The 20,266-nt window shown below is 38.4% G+C and overlaps 2 protein-coding genes across 2 annotated transcripts; both read left to right on the top strand.

Moving 5' to 3' along the window:
* Positions 1 to 6,361: 6,361 nt before the first annotated feature.
* LOC122868446 (myeloid-associated differentiation marker-like) lies at positions 6,362 to 13,208 on the top strand. The gene is made up of 3 exons (XM_044180407.1): positions 6,362 to 6,860; positions 8,463 to 9,688; positions 12,066 to 13,208. Exons 1-2 carry the CDS (start codon positions 6,594 to 6,596, stop codon positions 9,051 to 9,053), a joined length of 858 nt encoding a protein of 285 aa, XP_044036342.1. The 5' UTR covers positions 6,362 to 6,593; the 3' UTR covers positions 9,054 to 9,688; positions 12,066 to 13,208.
* Positions 12,506 to 13,297, top strand: LOC122869512 (myeloid-associated differentiation marker homolog). The gene has a single exon (XM_044182622.1). It carries the CDS (start codon positions 12,506 to 12,508, stop codon positions 13,295 to 13,297), a length of 792 nt encoding a protein of 263 aa, XP_044038557.1.
* The last annotated feature ends 6,969 nt before the right edge of the window (positions 13,298 to 20,266 follow it).

Below are 20,266 nucleotides of genomic sequence, written 5' to 3'. Positions count from 1 at the left end.
CCAGAACTCTTCCTAGACCTGGCCGTCCAGCCAAACTGAGCAATCGTGGGAGAAGAGCCTTGGTGAGAGAGGTAAAGAAGAACCCAAAGATCACTGTGGCTGAGCTCCAGAGATGCAGTACGGAGATGAGAGAAAGTTCCAGAAGATCACTGCAGCCCTCCACCAGTCGGGGCTTTATGGCAGAGTGGCCCGACGGAAGCCTCTCCTCAGTGCAAGACATGAAAGCCCGCATAGAGTTTGCCAAAAAACACAAGAAGGACTCCCAGACTATGAGAAATAAGATCCTCTGGTCTGATGAGACCAAGATTAAACTTTTTGGTGTTAATTCTAAGCGGTATGTGTGGAGAAAACCAGGCACTGCTCATCACCTGCCCAATACAATCCCAACAGTGAAACATGGTGGTGGCAGCAACATACTATGGGGGTGTTTTTCAGCTGCAGGGACAGGGCGACTGGTTGCAATTGAAGGAAAGATGAATGCGGCCAAGTACAGAGATATCCTGGAAGAAAACCTCTTCCAGAGTGCTCAGGACCTCAGATTGGGCCGAAGGCTCACCTTCCAACAAGACAATGACCCTAAGCACACAGCTAAAATAACACGAGTGGCTTCGGAACAACTCTGACCATTCTTGACTGGCCCAGAGACCTGAAAATGGCTGTCCACCAACGTTCACCATCCAACCTGACAGAACTGGAAAGGATCTGCAAGGAAGAATGGCAGAGGATCCCCAAATCCAGGTGTGAAAAACTTGTTGCATCATTCCCAAGAAGACTCATGGCTGTACTAGGTCAAAAGGGTGCTTCAACTAAATACTGAGCAAAGGGTCTGAATATTTATGATATTTCAGTTTTTATTTTTTAATAAATTTGCATAAATTTCTACCTTTTTTCTGTCAAGATGGGGTGCTGAGTGTACATTAATGAGAAATAAAATGAACTTTTTTGATTTTAGCAAATGGCTGCAATGAAACAAAGAGTGAAAAGTTTTAAAGGGGTCTGAATACTTTCCTTACCAATTGTACATAGCTTATTGAATCACTTCTCTTAGCACATTCATGGTGTTGCAAAACAATATGAATCATGTAAAGAAAAATGGCCTCAAGCAGAAGTAGTGGGGCTGTGGGGGAAGTTTACAGTTTTGAAATGGGGGGGAGTAAATCAAATATTTAGACAAATAACAATTTAGTAATGAATTAATTAATCTTTTCTACCCAAGCAGGACCTCTCTGGATCTCATTATTTCTCAGTAAGGAGTTCTTGGATACGATCCTGCCTCTCACTGCTCGCTAGTGTGTTTTAAGGAAACCACACTCTTTCGCAATACTAAATATTTGTCCGTGTCTGTACATGCCTTTCAAGACATTCTCTTCCACACATTGAGTGTGAATGGTCCACCTCTAAACACATGACTTTGACACATGAAGCCCTGATGACTGTCAGGACGGAGCTGAGGACACTGAGCGGTCACAGGACTATCACAAGAACATTACCCATCACCTCTGGAATGCACTGCGCTACCGCCACGCTGATAATTACAGGCAGACATGGGAAGGTGCTGTTCTGCCGTTAAATCCAGAGAAAATGATTTTTATTTTTCTTATACGGCCACTAGAGGTCAGCACAATTATAATGTTTGACAATAGTTTTCCTTCCTTTCTGCACCGGGAGAGCATAAAGTGGGGTCCGTTTACTGACACTTCAGCAGAGAGACTACCAGAAAACACCTGCAAGAATTCAGACGAGCAGACATCTTAATTATATTTTCTTCTGGATCATTTACAGGCACATTTTTTGTGAATGCCTTAGGTACTTGCATGGCTATTGAAGCATTTGAGACAGATGTTTTTCTACTTTATTTCAGCTCTTGGTGACTGCTTAAATTTCACATAAGAACTTAAGAAAACAGAAAATGCAACATCAGTTCATAAAAGAAATTAACAAAGTAGGAAACACAACACTCCACCTGGAAATCGTTTGTTTCTTTATCTTCAATCTTTAATTTCAGTTTTCTTTTTTAAATGGTGTTCTGGGTGTGAAAGATAAGTTGGGAGTGATTTCGAAGAAGGGACAAAGGAGGCAGGGATGAGGGCTGAATAGCAGGGCCATGAATCAAAATCCATTCTTTTTCCAGTCCGGTTTTTGCTGGTTTGAAATTATTTTCTTTTTAATATACAAAACATGTCATGTTGGCCTTGGTTCTGTAAAGAAACTGGATGGTGTTAATGGTTAATGTAAAATAACGTCATCCACAGTGTCAGCATTTTTTTTCAATTGAAAAATCTGAAGAATCTATCAAGGTAAATGGTTACAAAATGTCTTCAACAGCAACAGCAGACAGTTTAAATGATGTTGACTGATGATGATTTCACAATTGTGGCTTGTGGAGTCAGATATTTGCTTAGCCTTTTAAGATTCACATCTGTCAACAGAGCAACAGCCTGAGGTTTTTACGACAACCTCAATACTTCTGAGGTTTTATACTGTGACCCACAGGGGGAGCTAGAGAGCAGAGAAAGTGGTGCCATACACAGACTTCCACAAGCTGCCAAACCCAAAGTGCTCCTGGAGCCTTTTAACTCCCAACCAATACCCCTTAAGTCCTGACTGGATATCTGATGACTCTGTCCTTGACTAGGCCCAGTTCTACTTTTACAGAAACATCAAGATGGCTCGGGGAAAGTCCACTGCAACAGTACTGCTGTATTAGAATAGTACAGGATCCAACAAAAACACAGTAAGACATGGAGGAGAGGTAACATAATTTGCATGTGAGTGTGTGTGTGTGTGTGTGTGTGTGTGTGTGTGTGTGTGAGAGAGAGAGAGAGAGAGAGAGAGAGAGAGAGAGAGAGAGAGAGAGAGAGATCGTACTGTTATCTGGCCCTAAAAAGCTATTATGAATTGGCATAATATCTCTTAACTGTTAGAGATAGAAAGCAGAGACAGATCCTAACCAAGTACAGGCTCAGCGACCACAAACTGGCAATCGAAAAAGGAAGACACAAAAAATCAGAACAGAATATGTGGTCACTGTTCGACAGGTGAAGTTGAGACAGAAATGCACTTCCTCCTACAATGTACAACATTCAACGAAATAAGGAATGTTTACTTTAACAAGTTCAACTCTGTAATCTCAGATTTCAAAGAGCTAAATGACCTCTCAAAATTTAAAATACTCCTAGGAGAAGGAGACAGGGCGTGTCTTGCTGCCCAATATGTATCAACATGCCACAACCTGAGGGACAGTGAGTGACACACACAGCACATGCATTCACACAAACACATTTACAGTCATTAAAAAAATGTTGCAGTGTTTATATAGTTCTCACTTATTTGTATTTTTTAACTGCAAGTCTAAATGTTTTATTATTATATTACATAATTTTTTAATCTTATCTTATTTTACTTTTTCTGTATATTTTTAATAGCACACTTATTCTGTTTATGTACATGTTTTTATTTCACACTTACTTTTGCAATATAAACGTCTGTTTCCCATTCCAATAAAGCCCCACTGAATTGAATTGAACTGAACTGAGAGAGACTTCTTGAGCAAAAGTCACTTTGACACTTTTTGCTCCATAGCTTCTCTTTGTGACCTCAAAAACAACAGACCACAGCAGTGTGAATCAATATGCAACAAGTGAGGGGGCTGCGTCACTGTTTTAAGATCATGTGAACTTGTGGTATCAATGGCAACTGTGATGTCACCTCCTGGTTGGCAGTGTCACTAGATGTGTGAAAGCAATGTGAACGTAAAATAGCTGTGATCTTTCAAGCAGCTCTGTGATCATTCAGAGAGAGTCATGCCAGGGAGGAAGACCTGTCCAGCAGGTTTCACTTGTACATTCTGACCTCTTGTGCACTCACTGTCTATGTTTACTAGATTAATTACTGTTTTACTTCCTATCGTGATGTACTGTTGATCTTTGTTTCTTCGTGGCACAAATGTAACTAATTTGACAGCTTGATTTTTGCAATACCTTTGGTCAAACTCTTGTTATGGAATCTCATTGTTTTCTGATTTGTAATCATTATCACTGAATTTGTTGTCCATTATTGTTTTCAAAGTTTAGGCCAACTGTCTGCTGCTGTCTTCAAGCTTTATTGCAAGCGTGCTTAGATTGCTGCATAGCCATGCACCAACTAAGCAAATATGGAGGGCCTGCAAACAAAATCCAATGGCCCTTCAGTGTGAACACACTTTAAGAATTGCCCATTACTGCTCTGCTGCCCTCTGGTGACCATGTCGGTGTAGATTGGAGAGTCATGCTCCCAGACTCAAGCCCAACTGAAAAGTGTTGAGTTTTGGGTTGAGTGTAGCCTATGCAATGCATTAGACTGACAAGCTAACATTCAGTAACTGATAAATAAAAACTTGCTAAAATGGTGCTTATACACAACCCAAATGATTCGGGGAAGCCTTTTTCATTGTGGGAACATTTTGACCTTGTTGTTTGACCCACGATTGTGCTTCAATAGCTCTGTTTTGAATTATGACCGAACTGTAAATTTCAGCTGGGAAAGAAGTTCTGAATTTAGCCTTCCCCAATGATTCGGGTACAGCATCTTCATTGTGGGAATATTGTGACCTTATATGACCAATGACAGTTCCTGTAAATACATAGATCTGTCCTTGATAATGAGTTTAAGATCAGCTGGGAAATAAGTTTTGAGGTTACCAGAAATGTTCATTTGGCCACAATCGGAAAAAAGGTAAAGTTGAGTTTAACAGGTAAGGCAGATAGTTTATTGTTATGCTATGCTAGATGCTATACAAGCTGACACTAACCATGTGAGAACTGTGGTTTATTGGTGGTTATTTGTGCTGGTGGGTAGCCATATGTCTTGTTCTATGTAGGCTTAATGTATATTCTGGCAGTTCCCAGTTATTTTAGGCATGCTAGCAATATAGCTCTCATGATTAATATCAGTCCACACTTTAGCCTAGACTAAAATATCTCAACAACTATTAGATGGATAAAGATAAAATTTTGTTCGAACATTCATGGTTCCCAGGGGATGAATCCTACTAGTGTCCGGATTCCCTGACCTTTCCTCCAGCTCCACAGTGTTGTTCACATTTGTGCCCAGCTGGACTGCTATGACATTTGGTACAGACATTCATGTCACCCTTGATATAATTACTTTGGTGATCCTCTGGCTTTTCATCTAGCACCATCACCAGGTCAAGTCATCAGTTTATGAATAAATACCTACAAAACTAATGACATTTGTGTAACATGCTAGACTAAGATGGTGAACATGGTAAACATTATACCCGCTAAACATCAGCATGTTAGAAATCATTGGGTGCAGCCTCACAGAGTCGCCAGCATGGCTGTAGACACTGTGGAAACACTATGTATCCAAAGCAAGCATATCTAGTTCTCTTTAAAGTAGGACTAACTAAACCATAACAATGGTGGGTCGGGTTTAGGTTTACTAGATCGGGGTCGGCGAGGTTTCTTGAGACCAAAACCTGTATGGGCCAGTTTCAGGTCTCAGTTTCATGCCTGTGCATGCTATTCAGTGTTACTATATGTGTAAAGTTCAAGGAATGCAGCAATCTCTTAATAATGACAATAAAAGCAACTTATCTTTCCCTTTGTGGTTGCAGTGTCATGCCTCTATTATCAGTATGATAATAAATTATCTTAAATATAGTGTTTGCTATTCTTTTAATTTGAACAGACATTAACAACTATAGACAAGCTGTGTTTGTTCGCAGTTATTTAGTCATAAAAGCAACCTGTGTTTTATACTGTACAAGATGATACACAGAAACTGTGAGTATTGACACTCATGCTCTCTTCCAGGTCTTCCAGGTTTTGTTGAGAACACTTAAGTCTATATTTCACACTTAGAAGTTAAATAGCTCATTCAAAGTTTGACAAGAGGAAATTTTCAGATAACTTTCAGATGAAGTTGTTAAAGGTGCTTGTGTGTGTGTTAGCAGTTGGCAGCCTGTAACAGTTGGCAGTAGACTGGTTTTGATTTGGAACAGTAATTTATGGCCCTTAGTAGATTAGTCCATGTCTATGTCCATATCCTCAATCTTGGCTTTTGTTTCCTTTGCAGTATCTCACACCTACATCTTTTATCCAGTGAAAGACAAATATTTTCTTTTAACATTTTTACTGTAGTACTAAGGCCCAATTCCTCTTAAGCCTCCTGTGACACATTTACAGAACTATTGATGGGCAGGCATGCCACTAAGTTAGCAAACATAATGGATGAGCAATAGGGTGAAGTGAGACGCCTGAGCCCTGTGTCTACAGGTGTAGTTCCTGTTCCTACACTACTGCTGTAAAATCTGAATAGTTTTATTGACCATTTGAGGAAGAAGGTCCGATAGGGCGACAACAAGGGAGTGGCCAAAGATTCCACATTCTTACTTTCTGTGTCCGTCATAGACATTCAGGCAGCACTAACAGCATGAGGGGCTGGGATTGACAACAACCAGAGAGCTATTAAAAATACAAAAATAAATATTAAATCAACAAGCACAGAGGAGACAAGCTGATGAAGAGGTGAGAGATTAATTAAGTATCTATCCCAAACCACAGTAAACTGACCACAGGATTACAGTCAACATGGTTACGCTGGACTTCAGGGCACTGACGGTGCCCGTGGGCATTGTGCGGATACTGGAGGTGATCTTCACCTGTCTCTCCTTCAGCCTGGTGGCATCAGTGGGTCACAGCACTGACTCCTTCTGGACGTGGTGCATGTTCACATGGTGCTTCTGCTTCTGCGCCACCTTACTCATACTCTTCCTGGAATTCTTCAGTCTCAGCACTAAGTTGCCCATCTCCTGGGATGACTTCACTACCGCTTTTGCCATGTTGGCTACTCTAATGGTTGGTGTCATTTTTACTCTGTTGTTATTTGTCTACAGATATTTTTATGTTACTGAACATTACTGTCATTGGGAATATTCAAGTTTATATTTTGCAGAGGAAAATAACTGAAGTAATTGAACACACATTTTAAACTAATACAGTATGTGAGCTTTGACAAACGGATGGATTTTTGAAAGACCACGTCACACAATATCTTTTTAGTCCCAATCCATAATCCAAACCTAAAGAGAGTGGTACTCAAAGCAGCCAGTTGTAGTTGTTAACAAAAGCATTAGTTATATGTCTATATTCTTGAAATGGTAAGAGGTTTCATTACGTTCATGCTGCTTTTAGCAACCCTACAATTTGATGGGAAAAATGTTGACTAACAAAATCTCAGTTTTCCACCATAAACACTTCAACAGCATCCTAAATTAATAAACTTAAACAGCCCCATGTTGGAGCTTTAATTATGCATGTGGGACTTGTTTTGTTTTTGTTTGTTTTTTTTGTTTTTTTACGGGCACAGCTGTTATAGCCACAACTCCCCAAAACAGATAATGATAATCACGTTTGACTGATTTTGACATTAGGCCATTGTAAATATGCATGTTTACTATTTACAGGTGCTAAAAGATTAACACAATATGGTTCTTAAATGTTGTCATAATCAACACTTCATTCAACCAGTGGTGGAATGTAACTAATTACATGTACTAAAGTACTGTACTTAAGTACAAATTTGAGGTACTTGTACTTTACTTGAGTATTTCCATTTTCTGCTACTTTATACTTCTACTCCACTACATCTCAGAGGGAAATACTGTAATTTTTACTTCACTACATTTATCTGACAGCTTTAGTTACTAGTTACTTTACAAATTAAGATTTCTGCACACAAAACATATGAAAATGTATAAGTACAAGATTAGTCAATTAATCCATTAGTCGACTGACAGAAAATTAACTGGCAACTATTTTGATAATCGTTTAAGTCATTTTTTCATGTCAAAACATTTCATGGTTCCAGCTTCTCAAATGTGAAGATTTGCTGCTTTTCCGTTTAACAATTTTTAATAATTTTAATTTATTTTAATAATTTCAAGGTTTGGACTGTTGGTTGGACAAAACAAGCATTGTGAAGGTGTCTCTTCGGGCTCTCGGTAATTGTGACAGCATTTCTAACTATTTTCAAAATTTTTACAAACTAAGCAAACAATCGATTAAGGGAGAAAATAATCAGCAAATGAATCCATAATGAAAATAATCATTAATTGCAGTTTGATACAAAACAGTTCAAAATGAACTCCACCTCAACCAACTACAAAATCCTGATTTTACATTAATGCAGATTATAAACTAATGATATAATATATTATAGTATAACCGTCACAGGGGAAATTTTTCTCATTGAGTACTTTTACTTTTAATACTTTATGTACATTTTCCTGATTATACTTACATGCCTTTACTTAAATAACATTTTCAATGCCGGACTTTTACTTGTAACTAGAGTATTTTTACTGTGTGGTATTAGTACTTTTAATTAAGTAAAGGATCTGAATACTTCCTCCACCAGTGGTTTCAACTACACTTACTTTTAACCTTTCTCTCATACAGGTGCTGGCAGCATCCATCATCTATCCCGTCTTCTTCACTTGTGCTAACTGCGGCAAACAGATTGGTGCCACTATTACTTCCTGTCTGGCCTTCATCCTGTACGCCACTGAGGTTGGGCTGACCCGGGCTAAACCTGGCGAGATTAGTGGATTTCTGTCCACAGTTCCAGGCCTCCTCAAGGTTCTGGAGGCCTTTGTGGCCTGCATCATCTTCACCTGCTTGGACCACAACAAGTACTCAAATTTTCCAGGACTCCAGTGGTGTGTTGCTGTTTACTCCATTTGCTTCATTTTTGCCCTCATTGTCATCATTTTTACCATCTGCCGCCTTCTGTCTCTCTTCCCCGTACCATTTGACAAAGTCCTGACAGGCTGCAATGTGTTGGCAGTGTTGATGTACATGACAGCTGTGGTTGTCTGGCCGTTGTACAGTTTCCACAACAACCCCAAGCCGAGCAACTGCTCGACAGCGGTTATATGTCCATGGAATAATTTAGTGGTTATCTCTTTCATGACCTGTTTCAACCTTGTTGCTTACATTGTGGATACTGTTTATTCTTTTAAGCTGGTCTTCTTCATCAGCAGAACATAGGTTGCAAATATGCCTCATCTTTCAGCTGTTGGCAATCTTTGAAGTCCACTTGAACTCAAAGATTGAACATGAGTAGGAGAGCGGTATGTACTGTAAAGCATCCCAACATTTTATTTCACCAGACATTTCACTGATGTTTTCATGATGACCCAACACAATCTGGTTTGTTGTGGATTTGATCTAAGTGGGAGTAACCTTTATCTGTCATGATGATGCATTCTCTGAGGACTTGAAACAACAGTGGCTGTCTAATTTTTAACTGTAGAAGGATGTAATCCCAATCTTCTCTCTCCCTTTTTCTTCCTCCATGATTTTGGATCCGTATTAATTCTCTGATTTTGATACAGCATTTATATAATCGTGTTAGTCTAATTTGCAAACTTATTTAGTTTGTATTCTTGTCAACCTCAGCATGTGAAAAATGAATAAAATGTGATCAAAGTTATTGTGCATGCTTCCATCACTATGGGTGTTTACTATTATTGAGTTGTTTCAGCACCTCAGTAACAAATTACAATCATAAGTGAACAAATTAATCATGAATGAATAATATGTTTAATGTTTAAATAATCTGCTTAATGGTTAAACAGGTATAGTGGGACCCACCCTGTCCTTCACAAAGGATGTTTGCAAAGGTGCGTTGGAGTGTGCCTACCCTGAAACTCACAGCAACTATAGGTTTCAATCTGACAATTCCACTCCCATTTTTCTATAATGGGTGAGAGAGAGAGCAGGAAAGAAAGAGAAGAAGAAAAACATGTCTGCCATCTATTTTCTGTCAATAGCCACTGCAAACTCACATTTTTAAAAAAGGTGCATGACATAGAGCTAGATGTAGAGTCTATAAAGCCTGTAAAGCCCAAATATAGACAAAAAATTAGCAAACATTTTTGCAGTAGCCTTTTGGTTTTCTTTGTCTGCCTCTTCATCACTTGCATCATTGTAGTCTGATTCCACCTCAAAATCATTGTCTCCATTTTGGATGGCATCAATCACATCCTGTACATGGTATAGACGACCTCTCTTTGCTGGTGGCACTCTGGAATGGAAAAAGTAACAAAAAATAAATAAAGTAATACATATGTATAAATAAAACAAATGAGTATTGTATTGTAGTAGATAACCTGAATGGAGGGTGGTGGACCAAGTGTTATGGGTAGAAGGTATTTTCCAGGCCAAATAATTTCAATGCAAATTAATCCTAATTCTATTTACACATTCCACTGACTTCACACAGTACTGTCTGGCTAGCCTATTATGCTCATTATGCTTATCATACTAAAAGGAATACACGCATACCCCAAGAACACTTGCGTCCCCACATTCAGGAAGATTCTCACCTGTTTCTGCCTAATGCAACAAGCAGCTATTTGGGAAAACAAACAAAGCCCAGAAAAAAAGCCTAATATCAGTTGAAAGCTTTTCACTAAAAAGGTACAATACTACAAGCAGAAATAATTTTGTCATTTATTAAATTTTTCAAAAGTCAAATTTTTAACAAAAAAAACACATTTCGAACTTAGTTTAAGTGAATCATCAAAGACATTATATTTCTATTAGTATTTTTCCATATGTGAACATGTGAAAAGTGCAATGTCCCCATGTAATGTGTATGGTGCACATGCTATACCAACCTGTAACCCAGATATGTAGAATTGCAACACATACATAACAAATATGATGAATGTATTCCACAATAACTGAATTTCTACATGTTCTAGTCATTGTAATAATCACAAAAACATTTTTTATGGCATTTCACTTACTTGAATCTTGACAATTCCAGTCCAATAAAACAAAGAAATTAGGTTGAAAGAGAGTTTGCAGATTGTGTGAGTTCATCCAATAGCATTGTGAGGATAAACAATAGGACCCACTGACTATGTAAATGTGGTCTTTAAAAGAAAAAACATTTACAGAATTTATTTTTTAGGATAGCTGATCCGAATCTATTTTTATAATCGAATAATCATTTCAGTAATTTTTCAAGCAAAAAGAGTGAAAAATGTGAGGATTTGCTGCTTTTGTTATTTATCACTGTAAATGTAATATCTTTAAGTCGAGCAAAATTTTATGACATTATCTTGAGCTCTGGGAAGTTGTGATGGGCACTTTTTTGACATTTTTATAGATTACACAATTAACTGATTAATCCAAAAAAACAATCAGCAGATTCATCTAAAGTAAAAGCAATTGCTAGTTGTGGCCCTAGCAAGTAAAATTGGCTCCAGTATTAATTAAAAAGGTTTATCATTTAAACAAAACTTCTTACTGTCACAAAACTTATTCACCCCTTTGTGTTGCCACATTTAATGATGAAAGGAAAAAATAGAGAGTAGAGGCGGTTCACATATTCGTATGTTTAACCTTCCTCTAACAATATAAGAAAAGCAAGTGAGTAATTGGTCAGGATTAAAGCCTGGTTTGCTTATCTTAATGATAGCAGTAACAACCATAAGAAATCTTACATAACCTTTGACCAGTCCATGCATTACTGCTCTCTACAAAGTCAACATGGAGACTCAGCTGTGGGTGTTATGATGATCTTGTAAACACAAATAAAGAGAGAGGAAGAGAGAAAAATAACTAGAGGAGGAAGGAAAGAAAAGACGGAGAGGGATGGAGAGGAAGAGAATAAAATCCCACATCCATTTTAGAATAAAAGAATAAGTGCTTGAGTTGTCATATACTGTGGTTGATTTTTTAAAAGACTTTTTAATACTCTTTTGCTCTTTGGTGCAATGTACAAAACGGGAGTTTTCATAATAGATACATTTTGCTTTTGGTTGCCGGCAATATAAACACTGATGTAATGAAATCTGATCACAACACTAAAGTTATTACACTAAAACATCATACTGTAGTTTCTTGTCTGTTTTGTGTGAAGGCAGACTTTAAAAAGGGGCTCTATCAACATTCTACCTTTTTTAGCACCTGAAATATAATCTTTATTCTGTAAAATCCATAAAAACAGCCATCCCTCCTTCAAACTCTCCCTTTTGTGCTACCCAGGAATAATAAATCAAGAGAATTCAAGGAAAGGGGGATTTTCCTTAGGATGTCGCCTTCACATTGTGCTGGAGATTATCTTCTGATCAAGGCTTATGTTGAGGACCAGAGTCCAGTGTGTCGGGAGGTGGACATGATAACAGCCAAGTATCCAATCCATGGAATGAAACAGGGGCCATAAACAGGACAGATAAGCCCAGTATGCTGTGTTTGAATATACATGACCACACTTTGAGTTTCAGTTTCAAACAGCACACCTGTTCGGGCTCTTGCCTACATGGATTTCTTCAACAGGATCTTTGCTGTACTGAGGAATGCAATGAGCCTCAACTAACTTTGGAAACAAAACAACTTTATTTTTTACGTCATACAGATCATCCTGTCCAGCCATGATCCATGTGGATTTGCGATCACTCACCCAGCCTGTGGGCATCATGCGAACAATGGCGACCATCCTCACTTGTATGTCTTTTAGCCTGGTGGCAACGGTGGGACACATCCCATCTCCATACTGGGTGTGGTGCATGTTCACCTGGTGCTTCTGCTGCTTCTTCACCTTTCTCATTCTCATCCTGGAGTTCACCACTGTCAATACCAAATTACCTTTCGCCTGGGATGACTTCACCGCTGCCTTTGCTATGTTGGCGAGCCTCATGTGCCTTGCCGCCTCCATCATCTACCCCACCTTTTTCAGCTGCATCACCTGCCCCCGCCAGATCAGTGCCTCTGTGGTGTCCTGGGTGTGTTTCGGTGTGTATGCAGGCGAAGTGGCCTTAACTCGCCTTCGTCCAAGTGGGCAGAACAGTGGGTTCCTCTCCACGTTGCCTGGCATAATGAAGATGCTGGAGACGTTCCTCGCCTGTCTCATCTTCACATCCCTGGAAAAAGACCAGTACTTCGGCTCCCCAGGACTGCAGTGGTGCGTGGCCGTGTACTCCTTGTGCTTTATCTTTGCCATCCTCATAATCCTGTTCACCCTTGGACAGCTGACCTCTTTTTTTCCATTCTCCTTTGACAAGCTAGTGATCATCTATAACATTTTGGCAGCAGTGATGTATATGACAGCTGTGGTGATCTGGCCACTGTATAGTTTCCACACCAATAACTGTGTCCCCCTCTGCGACTGGAATAAACTGGTGGTGGTCACCTTCATGACGATCGTCAACTTTATTGTTTACACCCTGGACACTGTCTACTCTATACGCCTTGTGTTCTGTGTTAGTAACCAAAACTAATATAAGCTGAGAACAAAATATATCCTGGGTTTTAATTAATGAAAGGATTTGGAGAGGGTTTTATACTGTGTGTCAGAGTCATTCTTTAAACGTTGAGCCTTTGTTGTCAATACTTTTTTCTGAAAAAAGGAACAAAACTATACTTTCAGTGCTTGAGACTATGAGGTCGCCCCACCAATTGTACACTGGACGTATAAAGATTTGCAACAAAAGGATTTATCTTAAGAAGTTCTAAAATTTTGTTGGGTTTAATACATTAAATGCCCATATGCCCATTAGTATTGCTAAAGTAGAGTTAGTTAATGATTAAAAACTGTAGTATCACTGTCATAAAAATAACCTGATAGAACTTTGGATCCAGATACACAAAGTGTGATCAAACAGTGCAGGTAATAATACTGAGCTCTTACTTTAGTTTATTACCTTAGACTGTATAAAAGAAGTGGACGTATCTTCCGGGTCTGAAAAGTGAAGCCAATGCGGAAGTGCTTTGGCAAGCAGGGTGCGACTCCACTGTTTGTAAAAACAAGTCCAATTGTATAGAAGTCTATGAGAAAATGACCCTACTTCTCACTTGATTTATATACCTCAGTAAACATTTGCCTAAGGAGTTTATGGTCTCAATCAAGCTATAGTTTCAAGTCTTCATCAATACAGCATGATGTTCATTTTGTGAATTATGGTCCCATTTAGAGTAAAATAGACAATAAAGCAGGGTATGCTTTAGGGTGTGGCTACCTTGTGATTGACAAGTCGCTACCAGGGCGGCCTGTCAATCAGGATAGAGGCGTAGCAATGCGTACCCCCCCAGCTCCACCCTCTCATCCAATTATGGTCACTTCTAGCTCCAAAAAACTAAGATGGCTACAACCAAAATGCCAAACTCAAGGCTTCAGAACGGTAGTCCACAAACCAATGGATGACATCACGGTGACTACGTCCATTTCTTTTATACAGTCTGTGTTTATAACACTGGATGATAGTCAAATTACTGTATGTCGAATGTGAATATATGTATGTTTTCACATTCATGGTTGTCATCTCTTCTTTTTTGTTTGCTGAGCTTGCTGATTAGAGGAATAGTTTGACTTTTTGGGTAATAAGCTTATTATATTATATTATATTTCTTGCGGAGAGTTAGATGAGAAGATTGACACCACTGTCATATCTGTAAAGTAAATATGTCAGGAAGTTACTGCGCCTGGCCAAGAAATAGTCCAGCCCTGTAAAACCACACCATGTTGGTTTTACATTTATAGAGGTAGATAGATATAACGTGTCAATTAGTGAGCTTTAGAGGTGCTGGCAGATCTACCTTCATACAGAGCCAGGCTAGCTGTTTCCATGGTTTACGCTAAGATAAACTAAGCTAATAGCCTGCTGGTGGTAGCTTTGTGTTTATCATATGAACATATGGTATAGATCTTTTCACCTAAATCCCGACAAGAAAACAAATATGAGTATTTCTGAAAATGCCAACCTATTCCTTGAATCCTAATGGCATGAAAAAGCCCTATCTAATGCTTTTTGTGATAAATGAATCTATGGCATTGACATCAGATAAATGTAAACTGAATGCAGGATATAAACACTGACAAGCAAACAGTGCAGCCAATGAAAGATAAGATGGGGTGGGAAGGAACACGAGAGAGAAACACCAGTGAAAGAGAACAAACAAGGACAGAGAGCTTGATGAGATAGAGGCAGAGACAGAGAGGAAGGATAGAGACAGTGAGATATTTCCAGACTTTGGAAGAATGTGTGGGAAACGTGAAAAAGAAAATCCTTTAATCAACTGCTGCAGCATATGGAGTTGGATTTGTTGCAAGGTGTTACCTTTCTTTTTTCTTACCCAGCTTTTTTTTCTTCTCAGCGATGTGGTGGGCAGGGGCGGAAAGATAGAAAGTATGACGTCAATTCATTCTTTTCTTTTTTAACCAATTGGAAACTTAAAAGGACGTTGCCCAAATCTCACTTGTAATCCTACAGCTATTGTGCTACCTGGCACACCAATCTGTGTGAGTGATCTCGGGTCAAATGGAGCAAATGAAGCGTGGAAATTTTGCTTTTCTTCTCATGTCAAGTCTGTCAGAAAGACAAACCACGTTTAAGTCTATATAATAGTCTATATGTGTCAGACATAGCAGCAAATTGCAGACAGCAGGGTCTGCTTTGATTTTAGATTACACAAAGGACAAAAATGCATTAAACTGTAGGTGTACTTAACATTGTCTGATCCAACTTCAGGTGAAAAATTCAACATAACTGAACTAAACTGTGTAGTCCTGGGTTGCAGCTACAGAACAGCTGGAAAAGTGATATTTTTTGTTGTAGTTGTTTTGTTTTTTGTTTTGTTTTTTTTTTGCATATAGTTTATATGTTATACTTTACGTAAGGGTGAAGAATCACCCTGTACATTATCCCACTGTTACACAGATACTTACTAAAGAAATCAATAATTTGATACCAAATTAATTTAATTGATTTAAAATTTGATTATTTTAAAACTTTTTTTTGCCACAGGACTTCTTTCTGCAGACTGATGTGATTGCACTCCAGAGTCTATGATCAGAACTGCATCCATAGCAACAGTCTGTTATTCATAGCAGTGGTCTGCTCTTCAGAAATAACAGACCGTAGAATACAATAATTGACTAATCAGAATCAGTATTGAACAAAGCTGTGTAATGAACATTATTATATATTATCAATCATTATATTTTTGCATGGTTCCTGTGACTTTTCACTTTCACTATTATATTCACTATTCAAAAGCACTGTGACTATTCGGAAATCTTAGAAAAGCTAATATACAGTTCAGAAAGGACTCTCCAAGACTTTACAATGGGAAGTGGTGTCTATGGAAAAAGGTGCTGTATGTTAATCAAATCAATGTCATTCCTCCAACCTCCTCTCACTCTGTTATCTGATAACAGACTGCTGCTAAACCAGTGGGAACACTGGTTGACAATGACAATCATTAACTAGTATCAGTAGAGAAATGAAACTGGTTCTGACCTGAAGTGTTTAAACTTAATAAATAATGGTAACTAACACACTATAATGCAGTTGTATGCAGCTATAAGAACATTTTTAATTGTTTATGTACAAATTTGTCAGCAACTTAATATTACAACTGTGTTTTACTATATTGTTGTAAATTATTTGTTTATACATGAGCCTCCACTTAATGGTGTGTGTGTTATAAACCATTTATTGAATGTTTCTTTACTGCTTATTAATGCTAAATAGGGGGACTTCAAGTAAAGATTTGACCTTTAATTTTTCATTGGAAGCAAGAAACCTGGGTTACACTTTATTTGGATAGTCCACCTACAGATATTTTTTAGAGTATTTGTAACATTTCAACAGCTTATTAGTTAAGATTCAACAATTCAGCTGTTTCACAAATTAATGTTTGGTTAGGTTTAGGCACAAAAAACATCTCAGTTAGGGTATGTTCATGAATTGTTACGTATACTTAAACTGATAAACTGTTAAGCATCAACAGACAAACAGTTGAAATGTTACAAATACTCTATAATCTATCTGTAAGTGGACTAAACAAGTGTTACCTAAACCTGAGTAAATTACTCAACTTAAGTTATCAGCTAACTTAAAGGTTCAGTGTGTAATATGTAGGGGGTTCTATTTGCAGAATATGGTGATAATATTCATAAGTATATTTTCATTAGTGTATAATCACCTGAAAATAAGAATTGTTGTGTTTTCATTACCCTAGAATAAGCCGTTTTTATCTACAGAAGGAGTGGGTTTCTTTCCAGGGACCACTATTTTTCTACATTAGCCCAGAACGGACAAACCAAACACTGGCTCTAGATAGGGCCTTTTGCGTTTTTGGTGATTTTCACAGCCACTATATTTTCTCCTACACACTTGGAAGGAAGGGTGAGACAAGTGGTATTCAAATGGTTGCAAAATGCAATTTCACCGCTACATGCCACTAAATCCTACATACTGGATCTTTAATTGTCCCTACATACATCTTCTCTACCGATCTTTTAATGCTCCTTATTACCAAATAGCCTCCGACTCATTTTAAAAGTCACCTCGGGTTTCTGTTAACAAAAAAAGGCAAGAATTTCATCCTCCAAAAATACTGCAGATGCCCCTTGGGAGAATCACTAACTGACAAGATGCATCAGCCCTCAGGTTCCAACGAAATTGGGCTTGTGATGTGGTTATTATGGTCTTTTAAAGTTACAAAATGTGACCTTCAATTATGGCAACCATTCAGGCTAATCAGTGTAGGTTTTTTAAACACCAGAGCACAGTGCCAAAATGTATCATAATTAGAAATCTAATTTTACTAAAGTTGGTTGTGTCTGAGATATTGTAAAAGTAGCTGGAAGTGAGCATTAGTTTTCATATGCATGGACTACAGAGTGTGGTAGTAAGGTCTTTCCTCACCTTTTGTCATTCTTGATTGTTCCTTTTCTTCAAAATTTAAGTCAAAAGTAAGTTTTTCAAATGATTATTTACTGATTATGCAACCTGAAACCAACTTTGCTCTTGCTCAGCATATTTTCAAGTATGCTGTAATTACTGTATACTACACATATACTGCATGTAAATATATCCATATATATATATATATATTGGTCCCCGTTAGAAATCGCGGGTGACTGGAGCCTATCCCAGTGACTTCGGGCCTTAGGCAGGGCACACCCTGGACAGTGGCCAACCTGCGTCATAGGCGAAACACAGACACAGACAAGGACAGACAACCATTCACTCACACATTCATTCAATACGGGCAATTTAGAGTTATCAATTAACCTACACATGCATGTCTTTGGACGGTGGGAGGAAGCCGGAGAGAACCCGGAGAGAACCCACGGTAACACGGGGAGGACATGCAGACTCCACCCAGAGATTGCCGTGCATATATATATATATATATATATATATATATATATATCCTTATGTGCATAATATCACACACTGACACAGAAAGACCACAGTTTAATGAAATACGTGACCCTGAAATTTGAGCAGTCTTTCAATATTCTTATCGCCACATTCTGTGATCCACTGAAGTGAGTACGATAGATTCCCATTGTTGTAAGTGCAACAGCGTGTGAGTCACTCAGACTCACACTTACTCAGTTTCTTTTTTTGTGGTCATTATCTTCAATTAAACTTCTCCTCTGATTAGTGGCCTTTAATTCAACTGTGCAGCAATCACAGGAGGACATTGTGAAAATGAATCACCATGAATTAATTGGCACTACAAGAGTGTCAGGGGAAAAAATCAATAGACCTTATATTTGAAAATGCATGCATGCGTGTAAATCTGCCTGTATGTTTGCACTGTGCACTGCATGTTAAGTCTAATTATAATATAATTTACTGTCCATTAGTTGGCTAAAGTCCTCTTTTTCTAAAATGCTGCCTTAAGGAAAAACAAGGGGGTCTTCTGCTGTGCATTCCATGTTGATCGTAGCAGTATTTTCCTCTCTGGAACAGCGTCACCTTAGCTACAACCCTAATGTTGCTAGCAGTAGATCACTATGTTTCAGAGACTCAAACTGTGTTTTTGTAACAAACCTGGTAGCTGCAGCTGCATGCTGATATTGCAAGCAAATATCTTTTTTGTCTGGCCTCGATATGAAGCCACTTTGAAACACAAGAAAAGCTAAGTCCACCTTTCAATTCAAGCAGTGGTCAACAGCATCTCTCCATCATGATGAAAGTGGATTTATTGTGTAAAAACACTCTTTATATTGAACATTTAAAAGGAAAAAAAGCTCCCCTCCACTCAACACAATGTGTTGTTCTCCCCTACGTCCCCTAAAATGTTAGACCTTGACTTAACTGACTTGTGTCTGTGCAAAGTTTGTCACTAGAGAGGTGTTTTCACATTTCTCTATGGAAGGGGGAGATGTCTGTAGACTTCCCTAAAATCTGAGATTCAAATGTACCCCGAGCAAGCTAGTTTTGGTATGTCACAAATTCGAAAGCCACCAGCAAAGAAACTAATGGTGACCAGAGGTAGAAGAAGTATTCAAATCCTTTACTTAATTAAAAGTACTAATACCACAATGTGAAAATACTCCACTACAAGTAAAAGTCCTCCTGCATTCAAACCTTACTTCCGTAGTAGTTAAAGTACTTGAAATCAGAGTACTCATAGTGCAGTAAAATGGTCCCTGTCAGTGCTCATTACTACATTACTACTTTATATACTGTTGGGTAGTTTAATCTACATTAATGCATCATGGTTTAAAAAATCTGCATGTATGTAGCATTGCTGTCCTGTGAGAACCACATATCTCTAAAAAGTCAACTTTTAAAGAGCTCAGAAAAACAGCCTGTTTTCAGCTTTATGACAATGCATTTTCCAGCCAGCCCGAGAGGGTTTTTAAAAGTTTATTTAATTTAAAAAGTAAAAAGAATTTCCTCAGCCCATAAAGGAACACTTGGTTTTACAAACATTCACATTCAAAATCATCAAATTTGGAGGTACATGTTTTTCACAGACATAAACAGTCTAAAGTCATTGCTTAATACTATGAGATATTGGTGAATATAGTGTCTTTGGGTGAAGAGCATGGTGCTACCATATACATTTTGAGCTATTATTTGTATATGGTGGATACAGGAATGGAGGCTGACGGAGGCAGGGCTTGCGGTGGTCACCACACCCCCACACTTTTAAAATTGCTGCTCCACCCCTGGACAGCAGCCCCACATGAAGCCAGCTTTGAAGAACTGAAAAATCCAGGCCCATGTCAAACCATCAACAATCAAATCAAGCTAATCCAGTTATCCACGTACAAAGAACATGGCCCAGCTGGTGGATCTAATAATGCTAATAGGAGGCATGTGTCTCATGCATACGAGCTCCTGCATGATATATTCCTTGTCACATTGTCAGTGGGCTAGATCTATTACTGCTACGTTGCTGTCGCCTCTGTCCCCCTGTGCTTCTGCACAGACAATAAC

Source organism: Siniperca chuatsi, linkage group LG21 (genome assembly GCF_020085105.1).
Source record: "Siniperca chuatsi isolate FFG_IHB_CAS linkage group LG21, ASM2008510v1, whole genome shotgun sequence".
Classification (NCBI taxonomy): Eukaryota; Metazoa; Chordata; class Actinopteri; order Centrarchiformes; family Sinipercidae; genus Siniperca; species Siniperca chuatsi.
This window is presented reverse-complemented; position numbering and strand designations above follow the sequence as displayed.